At 36.2% G+C, this 15,621-nt stretch overlaps 7 protein-coding genes across 7 annotated transcripts; 4 read left to right on the forward strand and 3 right to left on the reverse strand.

Annotated features, from left to right (window-relative positions):
* Positions 1-475: 475 nt before the first annotated feature.
* Positions 476-1,747, forward strand: PRCAT00001167001 (Elongator subunit; the record flags this gene model as incomplete). Its single annotated transcript, XM_062950934.1, has 1 exon — positions 476-1,747. One exon carries the CDS (start codon positions 476-478, stop codon positions 1,745-1,747), a length of 1,272 nt encoding a protein of 423 aa, XP_062807986.1.
* A 23-nt stretch (positions 1,748-1,770) lies between these two features.
* Positions 1,771-2,472, reverse strand: PRCAT00001168001 (uncharacterized protein; the record flags this gene model as incomplete). The annotated part of the gene is made up of 1 exon (XM_062950935.1): positions 1,771-2,472. One exon carries the CDS (start codon positions 2,470-2,472, stop codon positions 1,771-1,773), a length of 702 nt encoding a protein of 233 aa, XP_062807987.1.
* Positions 2,473-3,877: 1,405 nt separating this feature from the next.
* On the forward strand, positions 3,878-6,598 carry CDC54 (MCM DNA helicase complex subunit; the record flags this gene model as incomplete). Its single annotated transcript, XM_062950936.1, has 1 exon — positions 3,878-6,598. The coding sequence occupies one exon, from the start codon at positions 3,878-3,880 to the stop codon at positions 6,596-6,598; it is 2,721 nt and encodes a 906-aa protein (XP_062807988.1).
* Positions 6,599-6,648: 50 nt separating this feature from the next.
* On the reverse strand, positions 6,649-7,233 carry PRCAT00001171001 (uncharacterized protein; the record flags this gene model as incomplete). Its single annotated transcript, XM_062950937.1, has 1 exon — positions 6,649-7,233. The coding sequence occupies one exon, from the start codon at positions 7,231-7,233 to the stop codon at positions 6,649-6,651; it is 585 nt and encodes a 194-aa protein (XP_062807989.1).
* Positions 7,234-7,295: 62 nt separating this feature from the next.
* PRCAT00001172001 (uncharacterized protein) lies at positions 7,296-8,501 on the forward strand (the record flags this gene model as incomplete). The annotated part of the gene is made up of 1 exon (XM_062950938.1): positions 7,296-8,501. The coding sequence occupies one exon, from the start codon at positions 7,296-7,298 to the stop codon at positions 8,499-8,501; it is 1,206 nt and encodes a 401-aa protein (XP_062807990.1).
* A 138-nt stretch (positions 8,502-8,639) lies between these two features.
* GSG1 (Gsg1p) lies at positions 8,640-10,550 on the reverse strand (the record flags this gene model as incomplete). The annotated part of the gene is made up of 1 exon (XM_062950939.1): positions 8,640-10,550. The coding sequence occupies one exon, from the start codon at positions 10,548-10,550 to the stop codon at positions 8,640-8,642; it is 1,911 nt and encodes a 636-aa protein (XP_062807991.1).
* A 791-nt stretch (positions 10,551-11,341) lies between these two features.
* On the forward strand, positions 11,342-15,412 carry RAX2 (Rax2p; the record flags this gene model as incomplete). Its single annotated transcript, XM_062950940.1, has 1 exon — positions 11,342-15,412. The coding sequence occupies one exon, from the start codon at positions 11,342-11,344 to the stop codon at positions 15,410-15,412; it is 4,071 nt and encodes a 1,356-aa protein (XP_062807992.1).
* Between the last annotated feature and the right edge of the window lie 209 nt (positions 15,413-15,621).

Below are 15,621 nucleotides of genomic sequence, written 5' to 3' on the forward strand. Positions count from 1 at the left end.
GATATCCAACCTACGGAGTATTTAGAAATGTTTAAGCATCATTTAATTTGATATATACAGGATGTAAGAGAAACGACTGACTGTATGAAGAAATGGTCAACATGCAACGGCTAGGAGATCATATAACAGCACCTTTGTTTTATTCAAGTTGGGCCATATTCTCCTACTTTTCAGTGGCTAGCCAATATATTTAGTTGAAAGAGAAAGAAGAAATGAGTTCAAAAATTGCAAATGTAAAACTTAGATACTACCTCTATCAATTCAAGGAACTCTAGATGTTCAACATGGTAGCAATCAAAGAGAATTATTCTAATATAGCCATGAGCTATTCTATCTTGAATAAACAAACTCACTTAAATAGTACTGAAGTGAACTCTATAATTTAGATTGAAGTGATGTCTTCACTTTCGCACTAATTGATTGCAAGTAAATCTCATCGGAAAACTAAGTGACTTCAGCAACCTGGGTACTCACTATGTCCTTCAGAAAGAGGAATGAGCGAATAAATATCTCTTCAGCCGTTAAAAGAAACCCAATCAGCACATCGAGTATTTCTTTGGGGAGGGAGCCGCCCCATATTTCTTCTAGAAGGACAGTAGATGATCATAATGTTAGATCTTCAGTCAATCAGAAAACCCAAGAGTCCGATAATCCAGGTGTCAAGCCTTCAATAATAACTTCGGGCCCTACAATATCCACAGGAGTATCAGACCTAGACAAAATATTACTTCACCAGGGGTTGCCAGTTGGATGTTCACTTCTAGTTGAAGAGACTGGAACGTCGGATTATAGTTCAATAATACTAAAATCTTTCGCATCCCAAGGTGTTATGCATAACAGGATCCAAGGTAATGAAAGAAACTGCCACGTCATAGTGGTTGGTGCTAGCTCAAACTGGCTGAAAGAGTTGTTTGGTATTTATAAAGGTTCTACAAAAGAACAAAAGAAAGCGAAGATACAAGAAAATGAAAATAAAGTAAGTGTTTCTAATTTAGCAGTTGATAGCAACAGGAGGGATGAAAACAATATGAAGATTGCTTGGAGATATGGATTGAACAGAAAAGTCCAATTAGAGGACCCTGAAATTGAAAAAAAGTATGAATTTTATAATCATCAATTTGATATTACACAGAAGCTTTTACCAGGACCTAGCACTCATGATATCAGCTCAGTACCAGTTAACACTAATTTTAAGAAAATTATTGAGTCGATTGAAGGGATCATTAAAATGAATCTCAGATCTAATCCTTCAAAAATCATTCGCTTGGTAGTTCCCAGTTTTCTTCATCCATTAATATATCCACCCGGCTGCAGTCAGGCTACTTTCGTGATTCCATTTATGCATTCTTTGAGACAACTATTGAGGAAGTACTCGAAAAATCTAGTATTCGTTTCTTCCATTGCTCTCAGTTTCTATCCAAGAGACTCAATCATTACGGCATCTTTGGAAAATTTGATGGATTCCGTCATATGCCTACAGCCATTCAATCAGGAAATGGCTGAGCTAATTAATAGAGCTTATAGGAATGAGCCTTCAAAGGCTCAGCAGGGTTTAGTTAACATTTTCAAAATACCCATTTTATCCGAAAAAGGGTTGATGTTGATTCAAGAAGGTGAATATGCTTTCAAAAATGGTCGAAAGAAATTTGAAATAGAAGAATGGGGTATTCCTGTTGATGATGTTGACGACGTAAAAAGAGAGGATTTAGAGAATCATTCGCAAACTACCAAAAATATAGATTTCTAAAGTCTTGTCTTCTCTTTTATCAGCTATCTGGTCGTTTTGATCGAGTCTTTTAATTGTTGAATGATTTCATTCATCTCAACTATTTGTTTATTTAGATGATGTTCATTAGAGTTTTCAACCTTGGAAATAATATCTCTTTGTGTGGCTTCCACCTTAGTTAATCTATCCAAAATTTGAAATATAAAATTCTTCATATCATCGATACTATCTATTTCTTCGACAGTAGTTTGGCGTTGTGCAGTTGGGGTCATTTGTTTTAGAGAAGGCACTTCGTTGGGCCCTTCGAATAATGCATGGTCGTTAAAACTTACCGTCTTCATTCTTTTGGTTGTTGCTTTAGTAGGTGAGCTAGATGTAGTATTTCTCTTCTTTGAACTTTCTTGTTCGATTTCATGTATATGCTGTCTTCTGATAGGTGAGCCACTTCTTCGTATTGGGGATAATCTTCCGTTCTTATCTAAAATCTTCAAATCATTCTTAGGTTCACTCAATGATGCATTCATACCATCGGGTAATATCTTAGCAGCAGCTTTTACCTCAGAAGTATGCTTAGATCGAATTTCTTCCAGCGATGCAGAGTCACTAGAACCGACCCTGCGAGGAGCTATAGCAAATTGCATGTAGTTACTGTTTAAGTCTTCTGATGATTTAATAATTGGAATCTTCGTATTGAGTGAATACTTTTCCTTAGATGACGAAGATTTCAGAAGCAGATTTCTATCCATTTTTTATTTTGTTATTTCCATATCCAACCTTATCTGATTTCGGTGTGTTTTTTAAATATCAACTTATATGTCGCATTTTAGTTTTCTATTTGTTGCAAATAATACTATCTATATATTTTAAAGATGACGTTCGAAGTTGAAGCACAGGGAGCAGGAATAATCATTGGGGTAGATGAGCTACAGACTAATGGGATCAATGTTGGTGATATTGCGAAGTTGAAGACAGCTGGCATTTCTTCAATTGCAGTAAGTCTCAGTATCTAGCTAATGAGCTATGAAAGGTATTAACAAACTTCTAGTCAGTACTTGCAATTACCAAGAGAAATATGTGTAAGATTAAAGGCTTAAGTGAAGTTAAAGTAGAAAAAATTAAAGAAGCAGCAAGCAAAATAATGGTAAGTTTTTGCTTTTTTACAATTTCTTTCAGATACTAACGATTCGTAGCACGTAGGTTTTATTCCTGCCACAATTCAAGCAGAGCTCAGAAATAGAGTTTTCACCGTTAGTACAGGATCTAAGCAACTTGACGACATTTTGGGAGGTGGTATTCTGTCCATGAGTTTGACTGAAGTGTTCGGTGAATTTAGGTGTGGGAAAACTCAACTTTGTCATACTCTATGTGTCACAGCTCAACTTCCCAAAGAGATGGGTGGAGCCGAGGGAAAGGTTGCTTATATCGATACCGAAGGTACTTTCAGACCCGACAGAATTAGAGCTATTGCGGAACGATTCAATGTTGATCCTGAGGCATGCCTTGAGAACATATCCTATGCGAGGGCTTTGAATAGCGAACATCAAACGGAATTAGCAGAACAATTAGGAATTCAGTTGGCTGAGGGGTCATTTAGGTTACTAATAGTGGATTCTATTATGGCATGTTTTAGAGTTGATTATTCAGGAAGAGGAGAATTGAATGAGAGACAACAAAGGCTCAATCAACACCTAGCAAGCTTAACCAGGCTTGCTGAAGATTACAATGTGGCAGTATTTCTAACGAACCAGGTTCAATCTGATCCTGGTGCAAGTGCGCTTTTTGCATCTGCTGATGGAAGGAAACCTGTTGGCGGCCACATTCTCGCGCATGCTTCAGCAACCAGACTCTTACTACGAAAAGGTAGAGGAGAAGAAAGAGTTGCCAAATTGCAGGACAGTCCCGATATGCCAGAAAAAGAATGTGTTTATGTCATTGGTGAAGGAGGAATCAAGGATAGCGACTAATTTAAATGCTTTTAAAAAAAAAAAAATAAAAAAGCAAAAAAAAATCAATTATTCCTAAAACGGAAATTATTTGAAGAAAAAGTACGCGTCTGTAGCTAAATCATATTTGGCGGTGCAATCTATCACATTTTTAAATCTTACCTCTTCTCAATTGCTAGCTAGAATCTATTAAAACAAACACAATACAATGCCATCTTCTCCAGTTCGTGATTCCCACGAGACTCAAGACGAAAACTTGAGGGAGAGTGAGTCTCAATCGCAATCTCAGCCAAATGTGCCATCATCACCACTTTTTTTTGCTACATCTTCATCCAATCCAGCTTCTGAGACAAATAGAAATGAAAGTCAATCACAAAGAAGAGATATCTCCTCACCATTACACTATACTTCTTCCGTTCATCATACTTCAGATGCGGGATCTGGTGCGTTTCAAAGCTCTACTAGAAGATCAGATAGAATTACAAGTGATGTCGACAGAATTGTAAGGAGATATACGAGAAGTGATTTAAATGATTCAACTTCATCACCAATGAGAAGAAGGCTTTTTAACGAAAGCACAATCAATCAAAATTCAGATAATACCAATCCCTTGTCTAATCCTTCAGAGGGCACCGAGGCCTTAGGTGTCAGCGATGAGCCTGTTAGGGTTATTTGGGGAACAAATGTTTCAATTCAGGACTGCTCAAATTCTTTTAGAGAATTCTTAATGTCGTTTAAATACAAATATCGTAAGGTAATGGATGAACAGGAAGTCACTGATCAAGATAACGAACTTTACTACGTCAATCAAATGAACAATTTACGTGAACTTGGGCTCACAAACTTAAATCTTGACGCAAAAAATCTTTTGTCATACCCTCCTACTAAGAAACTCTACTACCAATTGATCAATTATCCGCAAGAAGTAATCCCGATCATGGATCAAACTATTAAAGATTGCATGGTATCACTTGTTATTGATGATAACGATGGCGCAGCAGGAAGTTATAATATTGACGAAATTGAGACCAACATATATACTGCGCGTCCTTTTAATATTAATACTGTTGAGAAGGGGATGAGAGAACTTAATCCAAATGATATAGATAAATTGGTTAGTGTGAAAGGCTTGGTACTAAGATCAACGGCCATTATTCCCGATATGAAAGTCGCTTTCTTCAAATGTAATGCTTGTGATCATACGATCGCTGTCGAAATTGACAGAGGAGTCATATCAGAACCAACGAAATGTCCGAGAGAAGTCTGCGGTCAAATGAATTCCATGATGATTATACATAACAGATCTTCTTTTGCCGACAAGCAGGTGATAAAATTGCAAGAAACTCCTGATTTAGTGCCGGATGGGCAGACCCCTCATTCCATAAATCTCTGTGTTTATGATGAGTTGGTTGACAGTTGTCGTGCTGGTGATCGTATCGAAGTATGTGGTATTTTCAGATCATTGCCAATAAGAGCTAATTCTAGACAAAGGGCTTTAAAGAGCTTGTATAAGACTTATTTGGATGTTGTGCATGTCAAAAAAATTGATAAGAAGAGAATGGGAGCAGATACCTCTACATTGCAGAGCCACACTCCTGGTCAAGAACAGGAAGTAGAGCAAGTCAGAAAACTCTCACAAGACGAAGTCGATAGAATAAAAGTGGCTTCTGAGCGGGATGATTTGTATGAAGTTTTAGCTCGTTCTTTAGCTCCATCCATATATGAAATGGATGATGTGAAAAAAGGTGTTTTGCTACAATTATTTGGAGGAACGAATAAGACAATCAAAAAGGGAGGAAGATATAGAGGTGACATCAATGTTTTACTCTGTGGTGACCCTTCCACGTCAAAGTCTCAATTATTGCAATATGTCCATAAAATTGCTCCTCGTGGTGTTTACACTTCAGGAAAAGGCTCTTCTGCTGTAGGATTAACGGCATATATAACAAGGGACATAGATACTAAGCAATTGGTTCTTGAAAGTGGTGCTTTAGTGTTGTCTGATGGGGGTGTTTGTTGTATAGATGAGTTCGATAAAATGAGCGATTCAACACGATCAGTTTTACACGAGGTGATGGAACAACAAACTATATCTATTGCAAAAGCAGGGATAATTACCACATTGAATGCTAGAACATCAATTTTAGCGTCTGCAAATCCAATTAATTCGAGGTATGACCCTAATTTACCGGTGACTGCAAATATTGATCTCCCTCCTCCACTTGTTTCAAGATTTGACTTAGTGTATCTAATTCTAGATAAAGTCGACGAAAAGATTGATCGTCAATTAGCAAGACATTTGACTGATATGTATCTTGAGGATGTACCAGACAAGGTAACTGACAATTTCGTCTTTCCTGTGGAATTCTTGACTTCTTACATTCAGTACGCCAAAGAAAACTATCACCCTGTGATGACCGAAGCGGGAAAACAAGAACTTGTTAGAGCATATGTGGAAATGAGAAAGCTAGGTGATGATAGTAGATCTTCTCAAAAAAGAATTACTGCAACAACCAGACAGCTTGAGTCGATGATCAGGTTATCAGAAGCTCATGCGAAAATGAGACTTAGTCATTTAGTGGAGTTGACTGATGTAAAGGAAGCTGTAAGGCTAATTAAGGCTGCAATCAAAGAATATGCAACAGACCCAGTTACAGGAAGAATCGACATGGATATGGTTCAGACAGGAACCACCTCTGCACAAAGACGGATGCAGGAAGATCTCACTAAAGAAATAATGTCTTTGATTGAAGAGAACAACAATGCAATGAGGTTCGTAGACTTAGCCGTTAAACTAAATGAAAAAGTTTCCTTCAAGGTTGAAAACCATGATATAAACGAAGGTGTTAAAAGATTGCAACAAGAGGGTAAAATTATCGAGACAGGTGATAGTCATAGGCGGACGATTAGGAAGGTTTCAGTTTTATGATGAAAACCAGGAAGGATTTTTATTTATGAGTGTATTATAATAATTAGTGCCTATAAAAATTTTTGTTCATTATCAGATCTCTCATTGTCATACCTTAAATCACGGTCGCCAACTGAATGGAAATCATCTGAGTCGTTTGCTCCCGAGCTAGCAAGAAAAGCATTTAGGCTTTCATCAAACTCAACGTCGGTTACCGTATTATATTTATACTTAGTTAGTGTGTTAGCGATATTTAATTCTTTGCTAATGTCAAGTTTGCGGCCACTTTTCAAATCATTAATAATATCTTTCAAAAGAGTAAACTTTGTTTCGTAAATCTGATTCATCGCCTCGTATTCTTTCCTTGTTCTCATAAAGTCAACCACTGCAGACCCGAAAACTATTGTTAAAAATATCGATTTAAAAATTGGTTGCCTAAACAAGCTTCTCACAGTTTGTTTTTTTGACTCGTTAACTCCCATCTGAGAAACTCTAGTAGAATAATACTTGGAAGTGATAGTGAATCTCTCAGCTCGTGTACATTTTATAAAAAAATGGAACATAGTGTTTGGACAATATATGTAGAATGAATTTGAGATTTCATACTTCTGACTGCACAGTAATACTTGAGACACGATTTCATACCCTTGGATCATAGTGAATGCAGTTGCTTATACCAATAGAATACTAAAAGACTTTGACCAATGTTTATATCACAATGAAAGTACCTAAAGTAACTGGAATCTTTCTAGTTGTTTTGTTATCCCTTACAATTCTCAACTTTTTGTTGATGTACTATACATATTTTGTTCTAGTGGTGTCGTCAGTACGTAAGACAGCGGATGGGATAGATGCGGAAACACAAGGAAATGGGAAAATACCTCATCCACATGAGCTATTTGTCCCACTTCTTACATTTATTCCCACAAGGTCCCCCGTTTTAACACGGCCATGGGTTTTATTGACGTGCAGCTTCATAGAAATAGATTTCATCAGTTTAAGCGTCAGTTTCTTACTTCTATTTTACCTTGGAAAATACCTTGAAAATATGTGGGGCTCTAGGGAATTTACAAAATTTGTTATGATTAATATAATTGTGCCCAATTTATGCATTTACTTTTACTATACTTTGAAATCTAACCTTCTAGGTACTGATGAGTATCCTCCAGTTGTTTTATCGAGTATGGGTGTCAACATGGGATTTTTCATGGCAATCAAGCAACGAATAAGTAATCATTACTTCTTATTTTTCAAAGGAAATTTAAGAATTAAAGTGACATACGTGCCTTTCATAGCGTTATCATTTTTTTTCATTCTCAGCTTAATTAGTGAAGAGTGTAAAATAACGTTCTTGCTTGGAATTTGTGGGTTTTTTACAAGTTGGGTATACTTAAGGCTCTTTAAGTTTGGAACCAATGACAGAAAATCCTACCTACTACCATTTAGCCTTCATCGTAAAAAATCAGATAATAAGTTCAAAGTGATGCCTACAGGAAAGAGAATAGAAAGATCACAATCTACCACTTTGCACATAGATAATGCACCTTTAAAAGGAGATAGATCAGAGCAGTTTTCATTTTATACCCTATTTCCTTATCCATTGTCAATTATTGTCAAAGTAATGTCCAATTCAATTTTTCTATTATTAACACGATTTAAGATTTTAAATAAAGAAGACTTTGCAGAGTTTGATATAGATGGCGAGGATCCATTTGCATTTGAAGATATGGATAATTTGCAATCTAATCTATTCGGACTATCTTCGCTACGTGGGGCCGAAGGTGTCTCGGCAATTCCAAGTGCTTTGCCAACACTGAAAAGAATTTGGGATTGGCTCACAAGCAGGGAAATAACAGCTAAAACCTTCAATATTAACACAAATATGGACAAACGAAGAAAATTGGCCTTAAAAGAGCTTGAGTGAAGACATCTAGAAATTTTAATGATAAATTATGCCTGAAATAAAGAGGGTAAAAAGACCTAAGATGAGTATTCTAAAAACGTAATGGCCAAATTACAAAAGCTCATCCTTTGAATTAGGGAACAAAAAATATGCAAGGAATTAATTGGTTTTTGTAGTGATGCGAGAATCATGCTCTTCTATAGTTCTCTTAATGAAACCTAACAATAAATCGCTTCTATCGTACCATTTATCAGTAAGATGCGAAGTTATGAAATTATACCTCACATTAGAAATGAGCCTTACAGCTTGCTCGTAATTTTTTAAAATTAGCCATTCCTTAATTGATAACAAATACCATATTGACGATTTTCTGAACCTAGTAAGCCCAAGAATGCTATTATTTTCAGGAACCTTTAGTTTCTTAACATTATGATAAAACCCATCATCAGGTGGTTCATTTTTCTCCTCCTGAAAGTCAATTCGAAGTAAATATCGATATTTATCTGTGAGAAAAACTAACTTACCACTGCAGTACCCCAATCTTTCATAAAGCAAAGCTCTGATAACTTGCAGATCTTGATTTCTTGACGCCAAATGTGTATCAAACTCGTTAATACATTTACAAAGATATTTTTCGATCAAATCATTCCACCACCAAGATATGTTGAAGGTCAAACTCATACTCAATAACAATTCAACTATTATTAGTATCGTTTTAATGCTATAAGTCTTCAAATTTAGTCTTGATTTGAAAGTATAAGAAAGGTTGTCAACAAATGGCTCCACAATATCATGCCTTATTTTCCGTAACGTCGCTCTATCCGGCGCAGTCACATTTGTTATTTGTTGAGTTTGAGCTAATAAGAGTGATACAATACACATTTCTTGCGTAGAAGCAACATATGCCCATGCTTTGTCATTAGTGAAGTCTCTCTTAATCAAGTCATAAGTAGAATAAGCATACTTAAAATCATTTAAAATTAAAGACCAGTCTGCCAATTTTCTAATTATTTGCTCAGGAGAGGACTTGTGGTAATAGTTACCTTGATATTCGAATGTAGAGGAAGCAATATTATCATTATTGAATAGCCTTTTCGACGCAGAAAAAAACTTATTCGTAATGGATCTTCTAGGTTGTAGAAACTGATCATCCCATTGTCTTGTTTTCTCTTGCATATGAGGTACTAAACATTTGCTTACGAATTCAAACACTTTACTTCTAATAATCAGGTCTAATGAAGTGGGAATTTTAATGGTGTTTAACTGATCATTTAATGAAATTCGCTGCAAGTCTTCTTCGATTGTCGAATTTTCATTCAAGGGCAAGTTAATTAAATCGTCCTTACTTAGGTCGTCAACTGGTAAGGCAGTTGAAAGTATATTCAAATGATTTTTAATTTTAATTTGAAATTCGGATATTTCGCTGTGTGATATCTTAGTAGAATCAAAGAATACAAATGCATGAACAAGCAAGTCATCAATTTGGAAATATTTAGGGAATGGAAAATTTCTGAAATTTACAATAAGCTTTCTTAATTCTTCAATTGAATCATTTTCGTAGTCAATAACGAATATCTGCGCAACTGGATGATTAAATGTTTCAAAAGGCACAATTTTGTTTGAAGATATTATTTTGGAGAAAAAGTCAAGATATAAATCGTTACCTCTCAGCCCACTTTGTGAAATGGATGTCATAAGTAACTCCAATGAACTAATACTGAACAATTGATTCAACTGGTTGCCGCTCTTATTATTCGAAGCCTGATCAATAGAAATAAGTTCAGGTAGTGTTGGTTCAAATCGGACAGGAAAACTTGGGTAATTCTTTGTTATTAACTGGCTGTTCACAATCTTGAACAATTGATTTGGGATACCATATTTTGCATTATTTCCGTACGGTTGAAGAATCTGCAACAAAGAAACATCTTTCACATTAAGTATAGATCGTATTAAAATGTCGCTGTTCACTGAAGACTCTATCGATATCAAAGGCGAATAGGTATGATGTAAGAGGTGTTGCCTCGCCGCGTACGGATCCATCCCTTCAGGGTATTCCTTTACCGCTGACATCGTACACTCCTTCAACAAGCACTTTACTTTCGAAGATAAATCGGTGGATCAAGAGTCAAAACTAGTACTTTCTACTTGGTGTCTCAACTCCACAGAATTCTCAATATAAGATAAATATGAATTTATCGCTACAATTTTAAGTTTTAGCGGTTCCAATTAGGTAACCTGCAATCAGCATTCTTTCTAATCTGCTATTGTACCACCCATACTGGCGAGGGTACAACTCTTGCCGTACACCTTAAGAATTGGCCGGCATATACACAGCGAAATGCTAAACTGTAAAACATGTCCTATAAAGTAGTGCCAAGTAGGAATGTTTCAGCTATGATTTTGCGCGATCATCTTAACTTGTAAAATGCTGTTAATGCTTTCCTATTTCGGCTGTAAACTAAACAAAACGTTCCGATCTCTGAACGGTGGTGCAATTGGCATCAATCAAAAGCGAGCATTACGTTACACTAAGACATAGACGACCTCATGTCTCTTAGACGACACTGTCCAAATGGAAAGTTCAATGTATGATCTACGGTGAGTAGTAAAGAAGGTCAAGGCATTTTCAATTAGTACAGAAATACAGCTCTTCTTGCAACGGATATTCATTCATTGCAGTGTTTCAGGTGTAGCCTTAGTTGTATGAAAAGCTTGATCTCATAGCAGATCTTTTTCGTGAATTAGACACACGATTATTCATAGAAATTTTACTTCCCAAAAAAAAAAACACAACACATTTTATTGCTAAGAAAGAAAAAGAAAGTGGATTACTAGAGAGAACATCGTAGCTCTAATCACGAATGGATGGGATCTCTCGACTAAATGTGTCTCCGGTGCGGAAATTTGAGCATAAGAAATGGAATGTAGTGGTGGTGCTATGGGTTTTCTTTGCACTGATGATGATCACGTCAGGATCCACACTAGGGACACCTTTGAAACAACCTCTGTTGGACTACAGTGATCTCGGAGGAAGGTTAGGGTTGTTCGGTCAATTTGAATCTTTATCGATCTATAAGTATAACACTTCAGCTTCACTATTAACTAGTGCAAGGGCATCAAATGGCGACAGTAATTTTTACGTGAAGACAAAGCTGGGGGATTTCTTCACAGTTGGTTCCGTGAATGGTCAAATATATCAAATAACTGAGTTATCAGAGAACAGTGTGGTAATTTCTGGAAATTTCACTGAGCTTAACGATAAAAAAACATCGAGTCCCATAATATATAATTTTGATGATAATAAATTTTCAGAGATTTTCCCGAGCTCTTCCAATAAACAGAGGGATGAGACAAATCAAAAGGGCATATCTGATGGAGAAGTGAAAACGATGTTTGTGGATGGTGATCTTGTATATTTGGGGGGAGATTTCAAGTATAATAATACGTACGGGTTGGCAATTTATAACAAAACGTCTGAGACATTGTCAACTCCATTATTCAAAGGATTTGGTAAAAATTCTTCAATAAATGCCATCACCAAGATATTCGATGAAGGGGATGAAGAGAATGGCTCGATTATATTTGGGGGCAGTTTTAACACATTAGGCTTGAAAGAGCTATTAACACATACATCACACTCCAACAAAACTAAGAAGAAGAATTCGACTAATTCCTCCCTAATTACTGCTGAACAGATGATTTCACTTAAGCATGCAACTTTTACGAGTGTAAACGAAGAAGGGAGTGACTTGAGCTCCTTGATATGTCCTTCAAAAAACGATGAGTGGTCTGTCGAGCCTGGGTCTGGAGGAGAATGGGCAGCAGAATTACCAGACGAAGCTAAGGGTGTTACCCCTACCAAATCTCGATTATACATTCCTCAAGGATCCAATGGTGTCAAACTCTTTAGAATTTACTCTTATCCAAACAATGGTATCATGAATCTTACCTATATTGACCCAGTCACTAATGTTCTCAGTTATTGTGATGCATGGTGTCCTTTAATGACTTTATCGAACTTGACGGACGCAACAAAGCAAAATAAAAGAGATAGTGAAAAAATTGCTGATTCGTCGAAGTTCGTTGATGAAGACGGTAGTTTTACGACTTATTATGATCCAGCAACAAAAACAAAAACTCTCGGTTATGGTAATAATTATCAAGAGTTTGCTTTCAATGATCAAGTTGCCATTGATAAGATAGGAGTCACGGTTCTTGACTGGTATGGTGAAAAGGGTGCTTTAGCAGGATTTGAATTATATCTGAATACTATCATTGTTTACGGTAATAATACATTAAATGATCCAAACTGTGACAATGACGTCGAAGCTAGCTCATCGGAAAGCAGTGGTGATTTTCAATCAATCAGAAACTTGGATTCGGATATCACAGATACAAATTATTTAGTGTCTACTGACTCTAGTGCAGAAATCACGTTGTACCCAAATATTTCATATTCAGGTAATTATTCAATCATAATGACTACCCCAGGATGCATTGCAGACGGATCTTGTGATTATAGGTCCATCCTCAATGTTTCAGTTATTGATAACGAAGATCAAGTATTAACTTCAAAGTTAATTTATCAAAATAATGAGTATGATAAGTTTGACTATTTGTATTATGGGCATTTGAAAGGTGCTGCCTCAAACGATGGAGAGAACAAAATTCACATCTCTTATGATAGCTCTTTGGTTGATTCAAATCAAAAATGGATCGTTGTGGATAAAATTTTGGCAAATATTGTCTCTTTAGACAAATATTATAGCAACCACACTAATCATACAGATAGCTCGAAAAACAAATCTGTTGTTACTAATATGAAGTTGAACGGCTTATTTGAATATTCGTTGTCTAATTTCTCTTCTTTTGATGAGCATAACGTTTTCAAAAAGGTTAATAATAAAACACTGATTAGTGAGAAAAACAGCTACGTTGGGAACTCAACGGTCAACTGGTTAAGTTCTCTTCTATCAAAGGACTCCAGCGTAGATGAGTTGAACGTTTATAAGAATTCTGATAAAGAATCCTTATTAATTTTGGGTCGTCTCAACAGCAGCTCGAAGTACTTGGATTTAAAAGACAATAACTTAATGAAAGTAGATGTGAAAGAATTTAATACAACCTCCAATGAGACTGTGCTCTCAAATATTCAAAAGAGAGATGCGTCGAGTTTCCAGTCTTTTGAAAATGTCTTGATAAATAACACCATCTCGAAGATATTCAATTATGGTAACAGTTCAATATTGACTGGAGAATTTCAGCTCAAAGAAGAAAATAGCTCAACAGTTTTAAGTGACTTGTCGAAGAAAAATAGTTCTACTTCTGCTATTAACAATTTTGCCATCTGGTCCCAAAATAAATGGTTTGGATTTGGAAATGATTATATCGAGGAAGAATTTGATTCCTTTTGCAACCTAACCGTGAATGGCACAGAATATTTTATATTTTCCTCAGAGTCAACATTTTTGACCTGGGACAACACGAATCATGTATGGTTGAAAGATGGCGACTATACCCTTGATGTTACTCAAGCAGTAGGGCTGAATGGATCAAGACAATTTTTTGCAGGTGTATCTTTGAATGTCATGGACATCTACTCTAGAGATCAAGCTCTCCTAAATGATGAAGGAGATATTACGAGCTTCAACGCTTCAATTGAAGAGGGAAATGGCTTTATTAGAGAATCATTCTATGTTAATGAGTCCCTTAGTGTAGTAGGTGGTACCTTCAAATCTGCAAGTACGGCGAATATCGGCTTCATAAATGATCATTCAAAAAATGGTGGTTTTGAACTGTTAAAAGACAAGGTGAAATGGGAATCTAATACAAGTGTTCTGGCATTATATGCGGACTCCTCTGGTAAATATTTATTTATTGGCACTAACGGCTCTTTGACTATTAGGGATTCTACAACGGTTTTGGGTGTCGTTATTTACAATATGAAGGATAATGCATTCTTAGATACCCAGCCAGCGGCATTATCCCTGAGTAAAGGTGACAACTCTGAAGTTAACGCCATTGTTTTACACGAGGAGAGCCATGAGTTACTTGTGGGGGGCAATTTTGACTCCGCTGGATCACTCAGCTGTCCTGGATTATGCATTTATGATTTGAAAAATACAAGGTGGAATAATCCACAACAAGATCAAGTTCTTGATGGAACCGTCACTGATATCAAATTTTACAGCTCTAGTGATGTCTTGATTAGTGGAAACTTGACGTATAATGGTAAAAGTGTCAATTTTGCTACATACAACTTTGAAAAATCCTCCTTCAAAACAGCTTCAACTTTAAATGCTCTTGGTTCCGAGAAAATAGTGTCCAGGTTTATTATGACAGATAAGAATAATGGACTTGGTGGGAGAATTATTGCGTATGGAAAGAATTTTTTAAGTGCATTTGATGGAAAGAAATGGCACAGCATAGATGACGATATAATATTTGATCTGCATAGCTCTTATGGTGATCTATTACTTCTACAGTTATCTGAATCCAACAAACACAGCAGCGAGGCCTATTTTGACCTGGATAAAATCCTTGCGGTGTGTGGAAACTTTTCTATCAAAGGGTTCGGGCCTAGCAATGTAGCGTTGTTTAATGGTTCTCATTGGCAGCCTTATCTTTTTACTGCTGACTCAGGATCTGGGATAGGTAATGTTTATTCTATGCTATTTAAAGACTCATATGGCTTCCAGTCATCTAAGGACTTTAAAGTAGGACATTTATCTAAGGGAAAGGTTGTCGGGATATCACTAGCGTGTGCTTTAGGATCGACAACCTTTTTGGGGTTATTGTATTTAATCCCTTATTTTGCATTATTTAGAAAACGGCACCGTGACAGTGATACGGACCAACGAATTCAAGAAAAGGACATGATGAATGCAGTGAGTCCCCACGACTTATTGCATGAAATAGATCTACAAAGATGAAGTAAGAGAAAGTTTATATTGCTAGAGAGAAAATCACAATATTTGCTTTTGTTCAATAAACTTCATGTTAAAAAAAAGTAAATATATTCCTGTGTTATGCTTCAACTTTTTGATCCAATAGACGAAACAGGGAAGCTTGAATAGTATATACTAATGACGCATTTTATTAACTTTATCATAATTAAAAGTACTTGAGCTAATTGTAGTCG

This window comes from Priceomyces carsonii (genome assembly GCF_900007245.1).
Source record: "Priceomyces carsonii strain CBS4050 genome assembly, scaffold: Debaryomyces_carsonii_scaffold_1, whole genome shotgun sequence".
NCBI lineage: Eukaryota > Fungi > Ascomycota > Pichiomycetes > Serinales > Debaryomycetaceae > Priceomyces > Priceomyces carsonii.